The 13,825-nt window shown below is 43.9% G+C and overlaps 1 protein-coding gene across 1 annotated transcript in view; it reads left to right on the forward strand.

Moving 5' to 3' along the window:
- LOC311352788 (complement factor H-like) overlaps positions 1-13,825 on the forward strand; it is a 135,838-nt gene that overhangs the window by 19,771 nt on the left and 102,242 nt on the right. The window contains exon 7 of the mRNA XM_084472587.1: positions 9,366-9,554. Within this exon, the coding sequence (XP_084328713.1) occupies positions 9,366-9,554 (189 nt within the window). The remainder of the gene's footprint in view (positions 1-9,365; positions 9,555-13,825) is intronic.

Raw genomic sequence — 13,825 nt, forward strand, 5'->3', positions numbered from 1 at the left:
ATTATAGAACAGACACACGCTCTTCAAGAGCCGAGTGCAGAGAGAGAGAGAAAGTTGGCGGGAGTATTCTCTTATACAGAGTCACAGACATGGCGCAACAGCACCTCCTCTTGGTTCTGAACAGGTAACTACAGTTACATACAATCATACATATATCAACAATATATTAACACTCCCACTTATGAATGACATGTATACTGTACAACTTTAACATAGTCAAATAAACAAACAAAAAGAACATGGCAGTCAAATGTCAAACATTTACACACCGAACATGACCCCTGTCAATTTCAATAGCTTGAGTTTGGAGACAGGCTTGGTCATAGCATCTGTGGGACAGTACACAAGTGTCATCTTCTCTTCTCTTATGGTGGACCTAATGAAGTGATACTTCATGTCTACGTGCTTACACCTTTGCCTGCACACAGGGTTCCTAACAAGTGCAATAGTCCCCTGGTTGTCCTCATAAACAACAGTTTTCATGTACCCATAGGTATCTATACCTTTCAGTAGTTGCTCCAAATAGATACACTCCTGTATTGTTAGAGCTAGAGCCATGTATTCGGCTTCGCACGTGGATAGTGCTACTGTGGGTTGCTTCTTGGTTTTCCATGAGACCAATGAGCTGTTTTTACTCAAGCTCACACAATAACCACTTGTACTACGCCTGTCGCTGGCGTCTGACCCCCAGTCTGCGCCACTGTATGCTCGAAGGCCTAGACCCTCACTGCTCTTTCTGAAACAGAGCTGTTTGTCTACAGTACCCCTGAGATAGCGCAAAACATGTTTCACTGTAACCCAGTGCTCATCTGTGGGGCTAGCGAAATGCTGTGATAGCCTGCTTACCACAAAGCATAGGTCAGGTCGTGTACAGGTAGCTAAGTAGATGAGGCTGCCTACGACCTCTCTGTACTTTTTTACATCAGCCATTTCAGGCGCATCCTCAGAATAGTCTATCTTTTGGTCACATGGTGTCTCCCTAGTTCTACACTCCTGCATGTCAAAACGATTCAGGATCTTTCCAACATACTTCCCTTGTGACATTTTTACGCAGCCATCAGACTGGCTGAAGTCCATGCCCAGGAAATGCTTTAACCTGCCTAGGTCTTTCATCTTAAACCTGGTGGAAAACATGGACTTCACCTGCTCTAGACTCTTAGTGTTTTTGGCTGCGATGAGAAGATCATCCACCCAGATAACAACTATTACCTTTCCTGTCTGTTTGGACTCTTTTGTGTAGACACAGTGGTCTGCTGGGTTCTGTGTGAAGTTATCATCTATTAGACATGTGTGAAGCATCTCATTCCAATTACGCCCGACTGTTTCAGGCCATAAATGGACTTCTCTAATTTACAGATTAGCTTCTCTCCCCCCTTTTCGTAACCCTCAGGTTGTTCCATGTAGATATCTCGGTCAATGGGCGCGTGCAGATAGGCTGTTTTTACGTCCATTTGATGTAATATCAAGTTGTCTTGGGCTGCCTTCTGCATCACTACACGTACACTGGTCAGATTGGCTGTAGGTGAGAACGTCTCGCCATAATCTATCCCTGCCCTCTGGCTATATCCTTTAGCCACAAACCTGGCCTTGTACTGGTCATGTCCATCACTGTCCTCCTTAATCGAGTATACCCACCTACCTCCCACTGTCTTTCTGCCCTCTGGCAATGTAGTCAGGGTAAAGGTCTGGTTGTCCTCTAAGGACTCGATCTCCTCGTCCATTGCTCTTTTCCACTTTCCTGATTCAGTTGATGCCATGGCCTCTTTAAAGGTCAGCGGCGCACCACAAACTGTTCGGTAGCAATAGTCTATACTAGTGAGTGTAATGTCATCCTCGTTACTATCTTCCTGAGTATAATCTCTCAGATACCCTGGAGGTTTACGCTCTCTGGTGGGATATCTCCCACTGCTTGAGGCCTGTGGCGTCACCCTAGGGTGCTTCTCGCCATCATCCTCTGGTGACTGTGGACCGCCAGTCTGTATGTCTGTGCTGAGGACACTAGGCTGTGGTGTCTCTCTCTCCTCACCGTCTATTCTGGGGTCCATCCCTAGCTCCTGAGTCTGAGTCTCGTTCTCGCAGGTTGTCTTTGTGACAAACTTTACCAGCCTGTGTTTTTGCACTTTCCCTTTGTTGGGGTAGTAAACTAGAAAGGCGGGACTGCCCTTGTCATGCCCTACAAAGAGTCCTCTCTCACACCTAGGATCTAGTTTACCCCTGTCCTGTTGGTAGGCGTAGCATCCTGACCCGAACTTGTGCATCTTGGCTAGATCACACTTTTTCCCTGTCAGTGCTGTATAAGGGGTAGTACCTGTGTGCTTATTAAAGCACCAATTCCTGGTGTAGGCTGCTTCCTGAATGGCATAGTGCCAAAGGCTCTTAGATAGGTTACTGTCAATAATTTTACACCTGCCTACCTGTTTACTGGGCCAGCTAGATCTGTGTTTACCATTTCAAGTGGTGTCTTTACCTTGTCAATTGGATCTCTGTTTCTCGTTTGAGTAAACTTCCCCTCTATGCACACCTCACATTCTTTATCAGGCCTACATTTTTCACCTTTAATGTGCATGCGTACTGTTACATCCTGCAATTTCAATATGTCCTCGTAATTAGAATGACCCATGATCTCATGCCATGTCTGGATATCATGGCTGACATTACACACATCATTTTCATCACACTCGGTCTGCCACTAGTACATTCTCTTACATACATGGATCTTAAACCTTGTGCCATCAGGCACCACAAGAACATCTTTACCTTCGTCAAAGGATACCTTGGCACCACTAACATTTTTTTGAATGATTAGAATACATTTTTAGAATTTTTAAAATGTATTCAGAAAATTTGTATTCAAATTTTGATCAATATTATTCTTCCCATGTTATTTATTATTCTACAAAACTGGATGATTAGGCCTGCAATTAAAGAATTGGTTTGATATTTATCAGTTCATTACTGCCGTTCAAAATGAGTTTTCTTTTACCTTTACAAATGTATCTTTTTAGTAGAATAAAATATATTTGTGAATGTTTTTCAGTGTAGTTCATTTAAGACATATTTCGGTTCAAACCATTAACGGATCTGTCAAGTTTCCGTTATGTGTCCCCCCCCCAATGTTAAACTCATTCTTACGCCCCTGGCTATGGTTACTTTCAAGTCTTTCAATAAGTACACCGTTACAACGAAACAAATTAGATCTCTGTTTGTGTAGTCAGAAATCTGAGTTGTTTAGTTAATTTAAGCATGGTTGGGGATGCCAGCGATGATGGTGACGATGAAGAGACCTTTGAAAACAGAGCTACTGGAGTGAATGCACACTTTACTTTCTATCTCATAATTTCGACTTTTTATCTCATTATGACTTTTTATCTCACTATTATGACTTTTTATCTAATCATTTCGACTTTTTATCTCATTCTTTCGACTTTATTATCTCATAATTATGACTTACAATGGGGATTTTTTTTTCATCTTTTCAAAAAAAAACAAGAAGGAATAGGCCTGCACTAGATTATCAAACACAATTTTGACAAAAACAACAAAGGTGAGACATAATCTTTGGTTGTAACTTGAAGTGAAGTTTATTCTAAAAAACACATCAAAGTGATGTGGTTTGGACTGTTGGAATCAGTGGAGTCTCAGCTTTCATATGATATATTGTTTGTGTAGATCAACGATTAGCAACAATATCATTTTAATGTGCATGTACACAGCTATGAAATACATACCTCATGTTGCTGCATGCTTCTCATTTAGTTTGGGATTGGGATTGTCTGTCGGTTAGCTAACAATGGTTATGATAGACTAAATCTTAAGTATCTAATCTTTCTTGTGGTGTGTCACATGACTACTTTTTCATGTGTTGTGCCTGACAAAGTCTTTGAAATTGGCTTTCAAAAAAATGTCTATGTGTCGACGATTGAAGTGAAATCATACTATAACTGTTTGACAGTTGGCATAGGCCTACATGATAAACTTTAACACCTAAATCTTTTTAAATTGTTTTTAAAAGTTACTTTGACCGAATTTGAATACCATAAGTGGCTGCAGTGTAGCCTAGTCTAGGTATTCAGGGCTTTATCAGGCACAGACATCAATATGAGGGCTATTGCTTGCTGGGTAATGGCAGTATTAATTTGTTATCCTACTTTTTGATTTTAAGGAGTGACATGTCAACTGCTGCAAGTGAGAGGAACCACTTATCTTGACGTAAATAAAGACAGCTTTTTACCAGGAGAAACCGTTTCGGTGGAATGCAACCGAGGCCGCTGGTTTTCCTACATTGATCAACGAACCCAGAAAATAATTAATTGTACAGAAAGTGGGGAATGGGATACAGCTGCAATATGCCAAGGTAGGCAACATTATTTTCACGCATCATTAGTTGTAGATGCATAAATGTTCTTAGGATTGTTGTCCTCTTATGTGAACCAACCAGGTCGTCTCGAACCTTCAGGTTTGATTGGATTGGTGTGGTTTTTTTTAACAATTGCAATCAAATTTAAGTAAACCAGAAATGATATTGAGAACTATGTAGATGCCACATTGTCTGTTTTGGGAAAACTACTATAAGTTCCCACTGAAACAATTGTGCTTCTTTATTCAGAGATCAGATGTGAGGATCCAAATGACCCTAATCTGAAAAAACAGCTTTCCAGTAAACGGAAGAATAATTCTACACCATATTCGTGTAAAGAAGGCTTCACGCAAACTAATTCTTTGGCTACATGCACGGAAAAAGGATGGATACCAAACCCACTCTGTGAAGGTTTTTTCATGTTTTTTTAATTTATATGTGCATATATAGTTAGGTGTGGTTTCTTGCATTTTCTACATTGTTGTACAGGTTTGTCAACGTTCTCATAAACATTGACCTCGACCTGACCTTCTACATAGGGTCAGACATCAGACTAACTAGACAGGCTATTCACTGCTACTGTGTAAATAACCCAATTTCTACTGCGCAAATAACACAATCTGGAGAATTTGAATTATTTGCACATACACAACCAATGGATGTGACATGACTTTCTTTTAGAGCAGTTTACTAGCAATGAGGCTACATGACGAGCAGCTGACAGCAGCATGATCCCCCTGAACATCTTCTTGTCAGACGCACAGGAAGATATTTTCGTCAGGGGGTGTGTGGGGATTGCGTGGAGTTTGGTTAGCCACCATCTCTATATAATAAATAAATAAATATATCCAGAAATTACAGTGGCCGAGAAGGGTCACAACACATGCAAACGCCACAACATCTGCATATACAGAAAAACCCTGCAAATTCAGAAAACACTTTCATCGATTACACAACACGTGCGCTGCAAATTCCAAAACACATGCATATTCAGAAAACACCTGCAAATTCAGAAAAACACCTGCAAACTTAGAAAACACCTGCATTGATTTCACAACACATGCGTTGCACATATTCACAACACGAGCAAATAGAGAAACGAACTGCAAGTAATGACAATGGAAATGTTTATGGGGACAATGACTTAATATGTTGAAAACACACAAAACTACTTTGTTATCAGAGCACACCGACAAGTCTGTCATAAAAGAGAAACACATACCTATTGTAGCACAATCCAATCATAGATATATATACTGACTAGATATCGCCTGAGCTGCGCTGTTCAGTGGAACATATACGTCAATGCCGCCTATTTTTACTGTCATTACACGTCTGACCTATGTCAGAAACTAACCCGCTTGAATATTGCCTTAAAATAAGGCGTTTTATATGGCGACACATTAGTGCTATAAAGCACTAATGTGATAAAACATGCATTCGGGCATATTGTATTATTTCACACGAGTAGATATTAACTGCGAGCGCGCAAATTATCTCTGCGCGCGCGCACTCAGAGCGCTGCTCCCAGAGCGAGGAAAACAGCTCCTCAAGAGCATTACCTCGTTGCAAGCGAGAGGGGGGAATAACTTCGGTCGCACAAAACAACCTCTCGCGAATGATGTTCTGCTCTCTTGCTCTAATTTAATTTTGGCACTATGGGGGAGGGAACCAAGGCAGGGCGGGCTCTCCTATGATTGGCCGTTTCTGAAGTGCGATATTTGATTGACAGCCCTCCTCTCATTCATTCTGAATTCGCTCCGTGCACAACAACGGCGTCTGTTTCCGCTTGTGAACCGAGTGTGCGCTTGAGTATTTCCGGAATACTTCCTGATTGCAGAGTTTACAACTAGAACGGGATACCGGCAAGTTTGTTTTGTAGTTTTTCATACGTTTCATATGAGTGTATTTACAGTTGAAGAACGGCGACTTGCTTACCAAAAGGTACGAAGTTCAGCGCTCCATTGTTGTGTGCCAAAATGCACAAATTTGCGATACAATAGGGAAATAAAGTTTCATTCATTCCCTGTTGATCCCGTGGTACGGGCTGAGTGGATGACGAAGATCCGGAGAGAAGACTTCAACCCTACCTAAAACACCTGGGTCTGTAGTAGGCATTGGTTCCCTCCCCCATAGTGCCAAAATTAAATTAGAGCGAGAGAGCAGAACATCATTCGCGAGAGGCTGTTAGGCGCGAGAGGCTGTTTTGTGCGACCAAAGTTATTCCCCCCTCTCGCTTGCAACGAGGTAATGCTCTCGAGGAGCTGTTTTCCTCGCTCGGGGAGCAGCACTCTGAGTGCGCGCGTGCGCAGAAATAATATGCGTGCTCGCAGTTAATATCTACGTGTGTGAAATAATACAATACGCCCGAATGCATGTTTTATCACAGTGCTTTATGGCACTAATGTGTCGCCATTTTAGAGTGATTTAGACTGGGAAAGGACCTCTGCCCCATCTACGTTCATTCATTCAGGTGGGTGGTTACCCCGCGGCATTGTTGACGCATGCTTGGAAGCCGAATGCGATATCTAGTCAGTAGCTGTGTTCGAAATCCTTCCCTATTCCCTCACTCACTATTCCCTATATAGTGTTTATGATATAGGGAACGAACAAACGAGAATTCAGACACTACGCTGAACATTTCTGAACGTCATTTGCGTCAGTAAATGTGCCCGCATTGCATTGTGGTATATGGGAGTAACATGTAGGGAACATCGTATGTTCACTCAAATTTTGAGTATTTTATAGTCCACTATATAGTGAATGAAATTAACCACTGAGAATTCAAACAGCACTACAAAATGGTGAGCACCCTATATTGTGCACTATATCCGTGATAGGGAACGATTTCGAACACAGCTAGTATATATATCTATGCAATCCAATGACTGAAGACGTTCGTAATTGAATAGAACCGCCAACCGGATATGGGCCCGTCACTGATTATGGTCCCCCCGGAAACATTTCCATTGTCATTACTTGCAGTTCGTTTCCCTATCTGCTCGTGTTGTGAATATTTGCAATGCATGTGTTGTGAAATCAATGCAGGTGTTTTCTGAGTTTGCAGGTGTTTTCTGAATATGCATGTGTTTTGGAGTGTGTGTGTGTGTGTGTGGAAAGAAACGCCCCCATTCAAAATGCATGGGTTTACATTTAGTGAAGTCTAGCACGAAAAAAGTCTGAGAAACGTGCTCTGGGACAATAGATTAATTTTCGTGAGCATGAGCAAGAAATCGCGTGATACCGGGTTGTATTATGCCACGGTGTGTGTGTGGGTGATGAAGCTCTGTCTGAGCAGCGATATATTTATTGTTTGTGTAAGAGTGAGGGTTAGGCTTCCCAGACTATAGTATAACGCTACAGTGTGTGGCGCATTTCATAAACATCGCTCATTATAACGCTCATACACAGTGACTGTAATAAAAAACATCACAAAGTTGGCGTTGTTCGTAACCATGGGGATAGCACCCACCTCCTTCCTAAAACTCAAACCAATTATTTGTTTTGCATGCTTGTTTGGTGATCTGATGCCGCTGCAGATAAGCTGGCTTCATCCAATTATTTGTCAGGATTTCGCCACAGAGAAAACACTCTTATTGCATTAGATCCTCGGACGAACACATGAATACAAGCAAAATATACTTCTCATTCAACTGCTGGTGTTTGGTCTTGGCAGTTTTTTATTTTTTCACTGGACTCCCCAAACCTTTATTCCGGATCAACAGAAAGGGAAGGGCGGGTGTTTAAGCCATTCATCCTTGTTTCATAGCAGCTAGCTGTAGTTGGTTTGCACGCAGTTTTGACATGAAATAGAATGCACTGTGAAGTGAAGTGTTACAGTTGACACATGCTGGGAGGGGGGAGAACTTGTTGCTGCATGCACACAGCCTACCATTTATGCAATGGGAAAGATTTGGAATCTCAACAGTCTTTCCACGTACTACCTACAATCTCCTCATATACCACTAGGGGTACGCAAACCCCCGGTTGGGGTTTGACAGTGGTAAACCACTGTCTTAGACTACAGGACTTTGATTTTGAGATCATACACAATCTCACCGTTTCAAACTCAATCCCAGATGCGCTCTCCCGCAACCCAACTTCATGGGCTGAGGCTGTGGACCTGCTTTGTCCTTACTGGACGATGATGCTGGACCTCAAAGACCAGCTCTGTTCTCTCCAAGAGTGTGTCCTTGAAAAGTGTAAAATCCAATAATCTGAATTTTTGGTTTTAGGAAACAATAACCACTAATGCAAACAGTGCAACCCGGTTAGAATTCATCAGAGCACACCCAGCTAGTGTGTTGCAGGGGCTAGTGGTGTCTCCTCTTATCATAAAATAACTTCTTGTTTCTGTTGACTTTAAGTTCATCTTCTATGGGTAAAGGTAACTTCAACAAGATCTAACCCGAGAACAGCCCTGCACCGTGTGCATGAAAATGCTCAAAGCAGGCACTTTGGGTATAAAGGCATTAGAGTCGCATGGGAAGTCAGAAAAACCACTGTAACAAGCCTACCATCACGCAATATTGTTCGGTATTCACAGTGGGAGCATCACAGTCTGGTCCCAGCACGACCAACACTGCACTAACGACTCCTGCAACTCCGTAATGGTTCCCAAGCCATGAGCTTCCCGATCGCGTGCACGTGGCAGGCACGGGCACATTAACCCAGATGAATCAGATGAAGCGGAGCACACGTCAGTATATAAGACAGTACTCACCGAACACCATGCAATCGTGGACAAATTTTCCGCACCAGTTGTCATGCCTATTTATTCCGTCTGCTCCCTTCACTCCCTGCTTTATCTTCACAAATGTTTGTCCTGTTGAATATTGCCAGAACATGGTTCCTAGTTGTGACTATTGTCAATAGTGTTTCTAAGACGAGTTTCTCACTTTTTTTGTTTGTTTTCTCATGTAAAGTCTGTGGTTTTTGTACTGCGTTTGTACTCACTTCAGTAAAGAATTATTTTATTTTATTATATGTTGTCCCTCTCTCTGCATAGACGACAGCAGTCACCAAAGACCGTGTGGGCCTCCGCCGCCGCTCCCTGATGGTGACATCAGCAGTGATTTGAAGTCACCCTACCAGCACGGGGAAACAGTGAGATACACTTGTCACTTAAAGTTCACCATTGAGGGAGAAGTCAAGACCTGTATGAACGGACAATGGACCGGAGAGACTACATGTCTTAGTGAGTAGTCTCTGAACCTTTAAGTCAAATTGAGGTCAATGTTACGATACTGTACAGTCAACAGTTGTTGCCTGAACACACACAGCATTGATTACACGAAAAATATATCAAGAGTGATGATGGTCACTTAAAAGTTGACTTTCATTTCCATCTTAATGGGGGGTGAATGGATCAAAATCAGTTTAATTTATATTATTTTTATTTCCTTTCATTCCTTTCACCCCTGCCCAAACCAACCTTATAAGCACCCTGGCCACTAAGCTACCAACCAATGGTGAAAAACACAAGAAAGAGCTATTCACTGCTACTGTGTAAATCACTCAATTTCTACTGCGCAAATAACACAATCTGGAGAATTTGAGTTATTTGCACATACACAACCAATGGATGTGACATGACCTCCTTTTAGAGCAGTTTCACTAGCAATGAGGCTACATGACAAGCAGCTGACAGCAGCATGATCCCCCTGAACATCTTCTTGTCAGACACGCAGGAAGATATTTTTGTCAGGGGGTGCGCGGGGGGTATGTATTCTGCATACCACTCTAGAACTTGTTAGGGTTACTAGTGACGCTCATGAACATGGCGGAACATATATTTTACTCAATATAAAAGAATAAACCATCATAATCACATACTTTACTATTGATTGACGTTGTAACCGTCTGTTGGCATCGACTTTGCTCAGTTTTAAACGTTGTAGGCTACTGGTAAACCAGCTCCAGATAAGGGCAAGTGTAGCCTTCCATACAGTGGCAATACAATGTGCTTCTCATAAATGTAATATAGTGAGAATCTAGTTCTGTAGTCCTTCCCCAACAGATCTTAAAGGACCCACAAAGACGCTGGTATAGAAAAGATAAATCTAAAATTTATTATGACACAATAACTATAGTAAATATAAACAAGGAGGTAAGACCTGGTCACATAAAAACACAGTCGCCCAACATCTTATTCAATCAGTTCAGTTATTGCACAGCACTCAAAAGATGGCGATACACAGCACAACAAGATAGTCTAAGCACATAGTAATACAAGTGACAAACCACAGCAAACTTATTATTATGAGCTACCATGAACATAGATTAATGGACAACACGCGCTCTCGACCAGGCCCTAATAATTAGGACCCCCCCCCATCCCAAAAGAAACAAAAGAAATGAAATTCAAACCAAAATAGATGAATATAATAATTAAATTCCCACAGAAGCTTGGAGGTAAACTATACAGGGGAGAAAGCGGCACAAACACTCAGACGCACGCCACGTCTGAAACAGACCAAAAACACACATAATGACACAGCACACAGATAGAAACATCTCATCGTCAGTTAAACGTTCCCTGTACTATACAGTACGTTAAACATAAAATCAATCGTACATATGGCACACCATTTGTAATAAATATACGGGAAATGTAGACAGAAGTATTGCTAAAGTGCAATTAGACTCACGAGTAGCTACCTTGCGCAATGACTCCCGACACGACACGCCACGTCTTTGGGCAATGCTCTCCGTAGCCCCAGTTCGCGGCGATGGACCGATCAGTGTAAATGAACACGCTCGCTCGTCCAATTACACATTTGACGCAGGTGGTACCACCCCCGCCATCAACCTCCTAAAGTCCCCGAGATCAAAGCGGCTCCCTCTGTAGGGAGGGAGTGTATGCAACCAATGAATATTTAGTCTATACTTAAACTAATAATTCACCCCGTCACACCCATCCCAGCTTTAAAAGCTCACCGTCCCGGTGAGACTCTCAAGGTCTAAATGTCATGTGCATGGGGGCAGCGGGGGATCTAGGTCTACCTTCAATTGAATTGGTGTGGCCTACGTTCACAGAGGTTGCCGTAGGAAGATGGAATGGGTTACTATGCTGTCCTGCTCTAGCCCGTGCTGAGCGTCTTACTGCCATAGCAAGATTGGGGGAGGGGCTTGGTGCATTTTCCAGTGTCATTGCCTCATGGACATCAGGCTGTATGTGGTCTGGGCTATAGCTTGGTGTGGTTACTGCTGGCTCGTGGGGAAGTGGTACACCTTGATCACCTATGGGGAATGTTCCCTCAACTGCCTCTAGACTCGTCGCGGGCTCCATCACAATGATTTCCTCATCATCGCTCTCTTCTGCCAGAGGCGTCCCTCTCCTTCCATCTCCCCTCCGCTGGGGACCTGCTGGTGCTCTGGGAATCCTGATGGTGAGGGTGGGTTCCGCTCGCACCTCAGCTGGAATGACCCGTAATTCGGCCCGGTTGATGTTCTTCTGGGCACCTGTTCCATCTTGTGGGCATATGGTGTATACTCTCCCATCTTGATCCAAGGCTCTCTGCACTTCGTAGACCGTTGAATCCCAAAAGTCTTGAATCTTATGGCGGCCCAACGGATGGTTTCTTCGGTGGACCAGCGTGCCTGGTGCAAGTGGCTGGCTTACTGAAGGAGTAACTTGTTGGTTTCGGCGCTCTGCGGCCACAGTTAACTGATCTCGGGCATGGGCGTAAATTTCCTTGAGATTCTCCTGATGCCGTTTCAGCCAATCATGAGTGCACACTGGGTCCAATTCTTCTTCCGCATGGCCCAAGAGAAAGTCTACCGGCAATCGCACTTTCTGCCCGAACATCAATTCGAAGGGAGAATGCCCAGTTGATGCATGCGGAGTGGTGTTATAGGCAAAGAGTATTTGAGGGAGTGCCTGCGGCCATCTGCGCTTCTGCTCCGGGGGTAAAGAGCGGAGCAAGTCATGTAGTGTACGATTGAATCTTTCGCACTGCCCATTACCCTCCGGATGATATGGTGTTGTTCGGCTCTTCTCAATATGATATAGTTGGCACAGCTGTTTCATGAGGTCTCCCTCAAAGTTTCTTCCCTGATCACTATGGAGTCGCTTAGGCACCCCGTAGTGGTAAAACCACCCCTCTGTCAGTAATTTCGCCACCGTACTAGCTTTCTGGTCGCGGGCTGGGTAAGCCTGTGTGAACTTTGAGAATACATCCGTTACTACAAGGACGTTTTCTCGGCCATCCGTAGACTTCTCTAGTGTTGTAAAATCAATGGCAACAACATCAAGGGGGCAGGATGCCATCAGATTCCCTGGAAAAGTCTGAACCCTTGGGCGGACCGCTTTTGCCACCACACAGCGGCCACACTCCTGACAGTGCTTTTCAATTTCATGAGTCATGCCCGGCCAAAAGCATCTCTCTCGGATGAGTTGAGTGGTTCGTTCTATGCCCTGATGCCTGTGATCGTCATGGAGGCTTATCAAGACTTCGCGCTTTAAACACTGTGGCAGAAGGAGCTGGAGTGTCTCCCTAGTCTCCCCTGGCAGCCGGATGCTTCGGTACAAAACCCCCTCCTGACACTGAATTCTCGGCCATTCCTTAAGAAGCCTTTGCGTTCCTGGTGGCAGGAGTATCCGTTCGGCTTTGGTGGGCAATATTCCTCGCTTCCACAGGAGACTAAAAGGTCCAATAACTGCATCCATAGACTGCAGAGACTGTAGATCAACCTTTTGCCGTAGTGGAAGGGCACTAGTCTGTTGGCACAGGACTTCGGTTGGAGGCTCAATGGAGCCCAGAGGCAGAGGGGGGATGGCTAGGCCTGGGGCAACCGCAGCAATAGGGACTGGGTCAGGGAGCCTAGAAAGTGCATCCACATTTCTATTTGCAGTGCCAGGTCGGTATCGGATGTCGAAGTCGAACATCGCCAGCTCTGACGCCCAACGGTGTTCTGTCGCCCCCAACTTGGCTGTTTGTAAATAACTTAGTGGATTATTGTCTGTGTAGACAACAAATTTCACACCCAGCAGGTACTCTCTAAACTTACTGGTTACGGCCCATTTTAGGCCCAACAGCTCCAGTTTCCGAGAACTGTAGTTGGACATGTTCCTCTCTGTAGGGCGGAGGCCTCTGCTGGCAAAGGCGATGGGTTTCCTTTGCCCACCTTGATCTTGGGCAAGAACAGCCCCGAGTCCTGCATGACTAGCATCAATTTCTAGAATGAATGGTTTTGTAAAGTCAGCATAAGCTAGGACTGGTGCACTGATCAGCTGATCTTTAAGGGTCTGGAAACTCTGCTGGCATTCTTGGGTCCACCGACTTCCTAGAGTGTTCACCCGGGCTCTGGCCTTGCTCTGACTTGCCTCCACCATAGCAGCTAAACGATGCAATGGCGTGGCGACCTTTGCAAAGCCCTCCACAAACCGACGATAATAGGACGCGAATCCTAAAAAGGACCTCAATTCCTTCGTAGTCGTCGGCTGCTTCCATTCCGCTACGGCTT

The sequence above is a fragment of the Micromesistius poutassou genome (genome assembly GCF_964030765.1).
Source record: "Micromesistius poutassou genome assembly, chromosome: 9".
In the NCBI taxonomy this organism is placed as follows: Eukaryota; Metazoa; Chordata; class Actinopteri; order Gadiformes; family Gadidae; genus Micromesistius; species Micromesistius poutassou.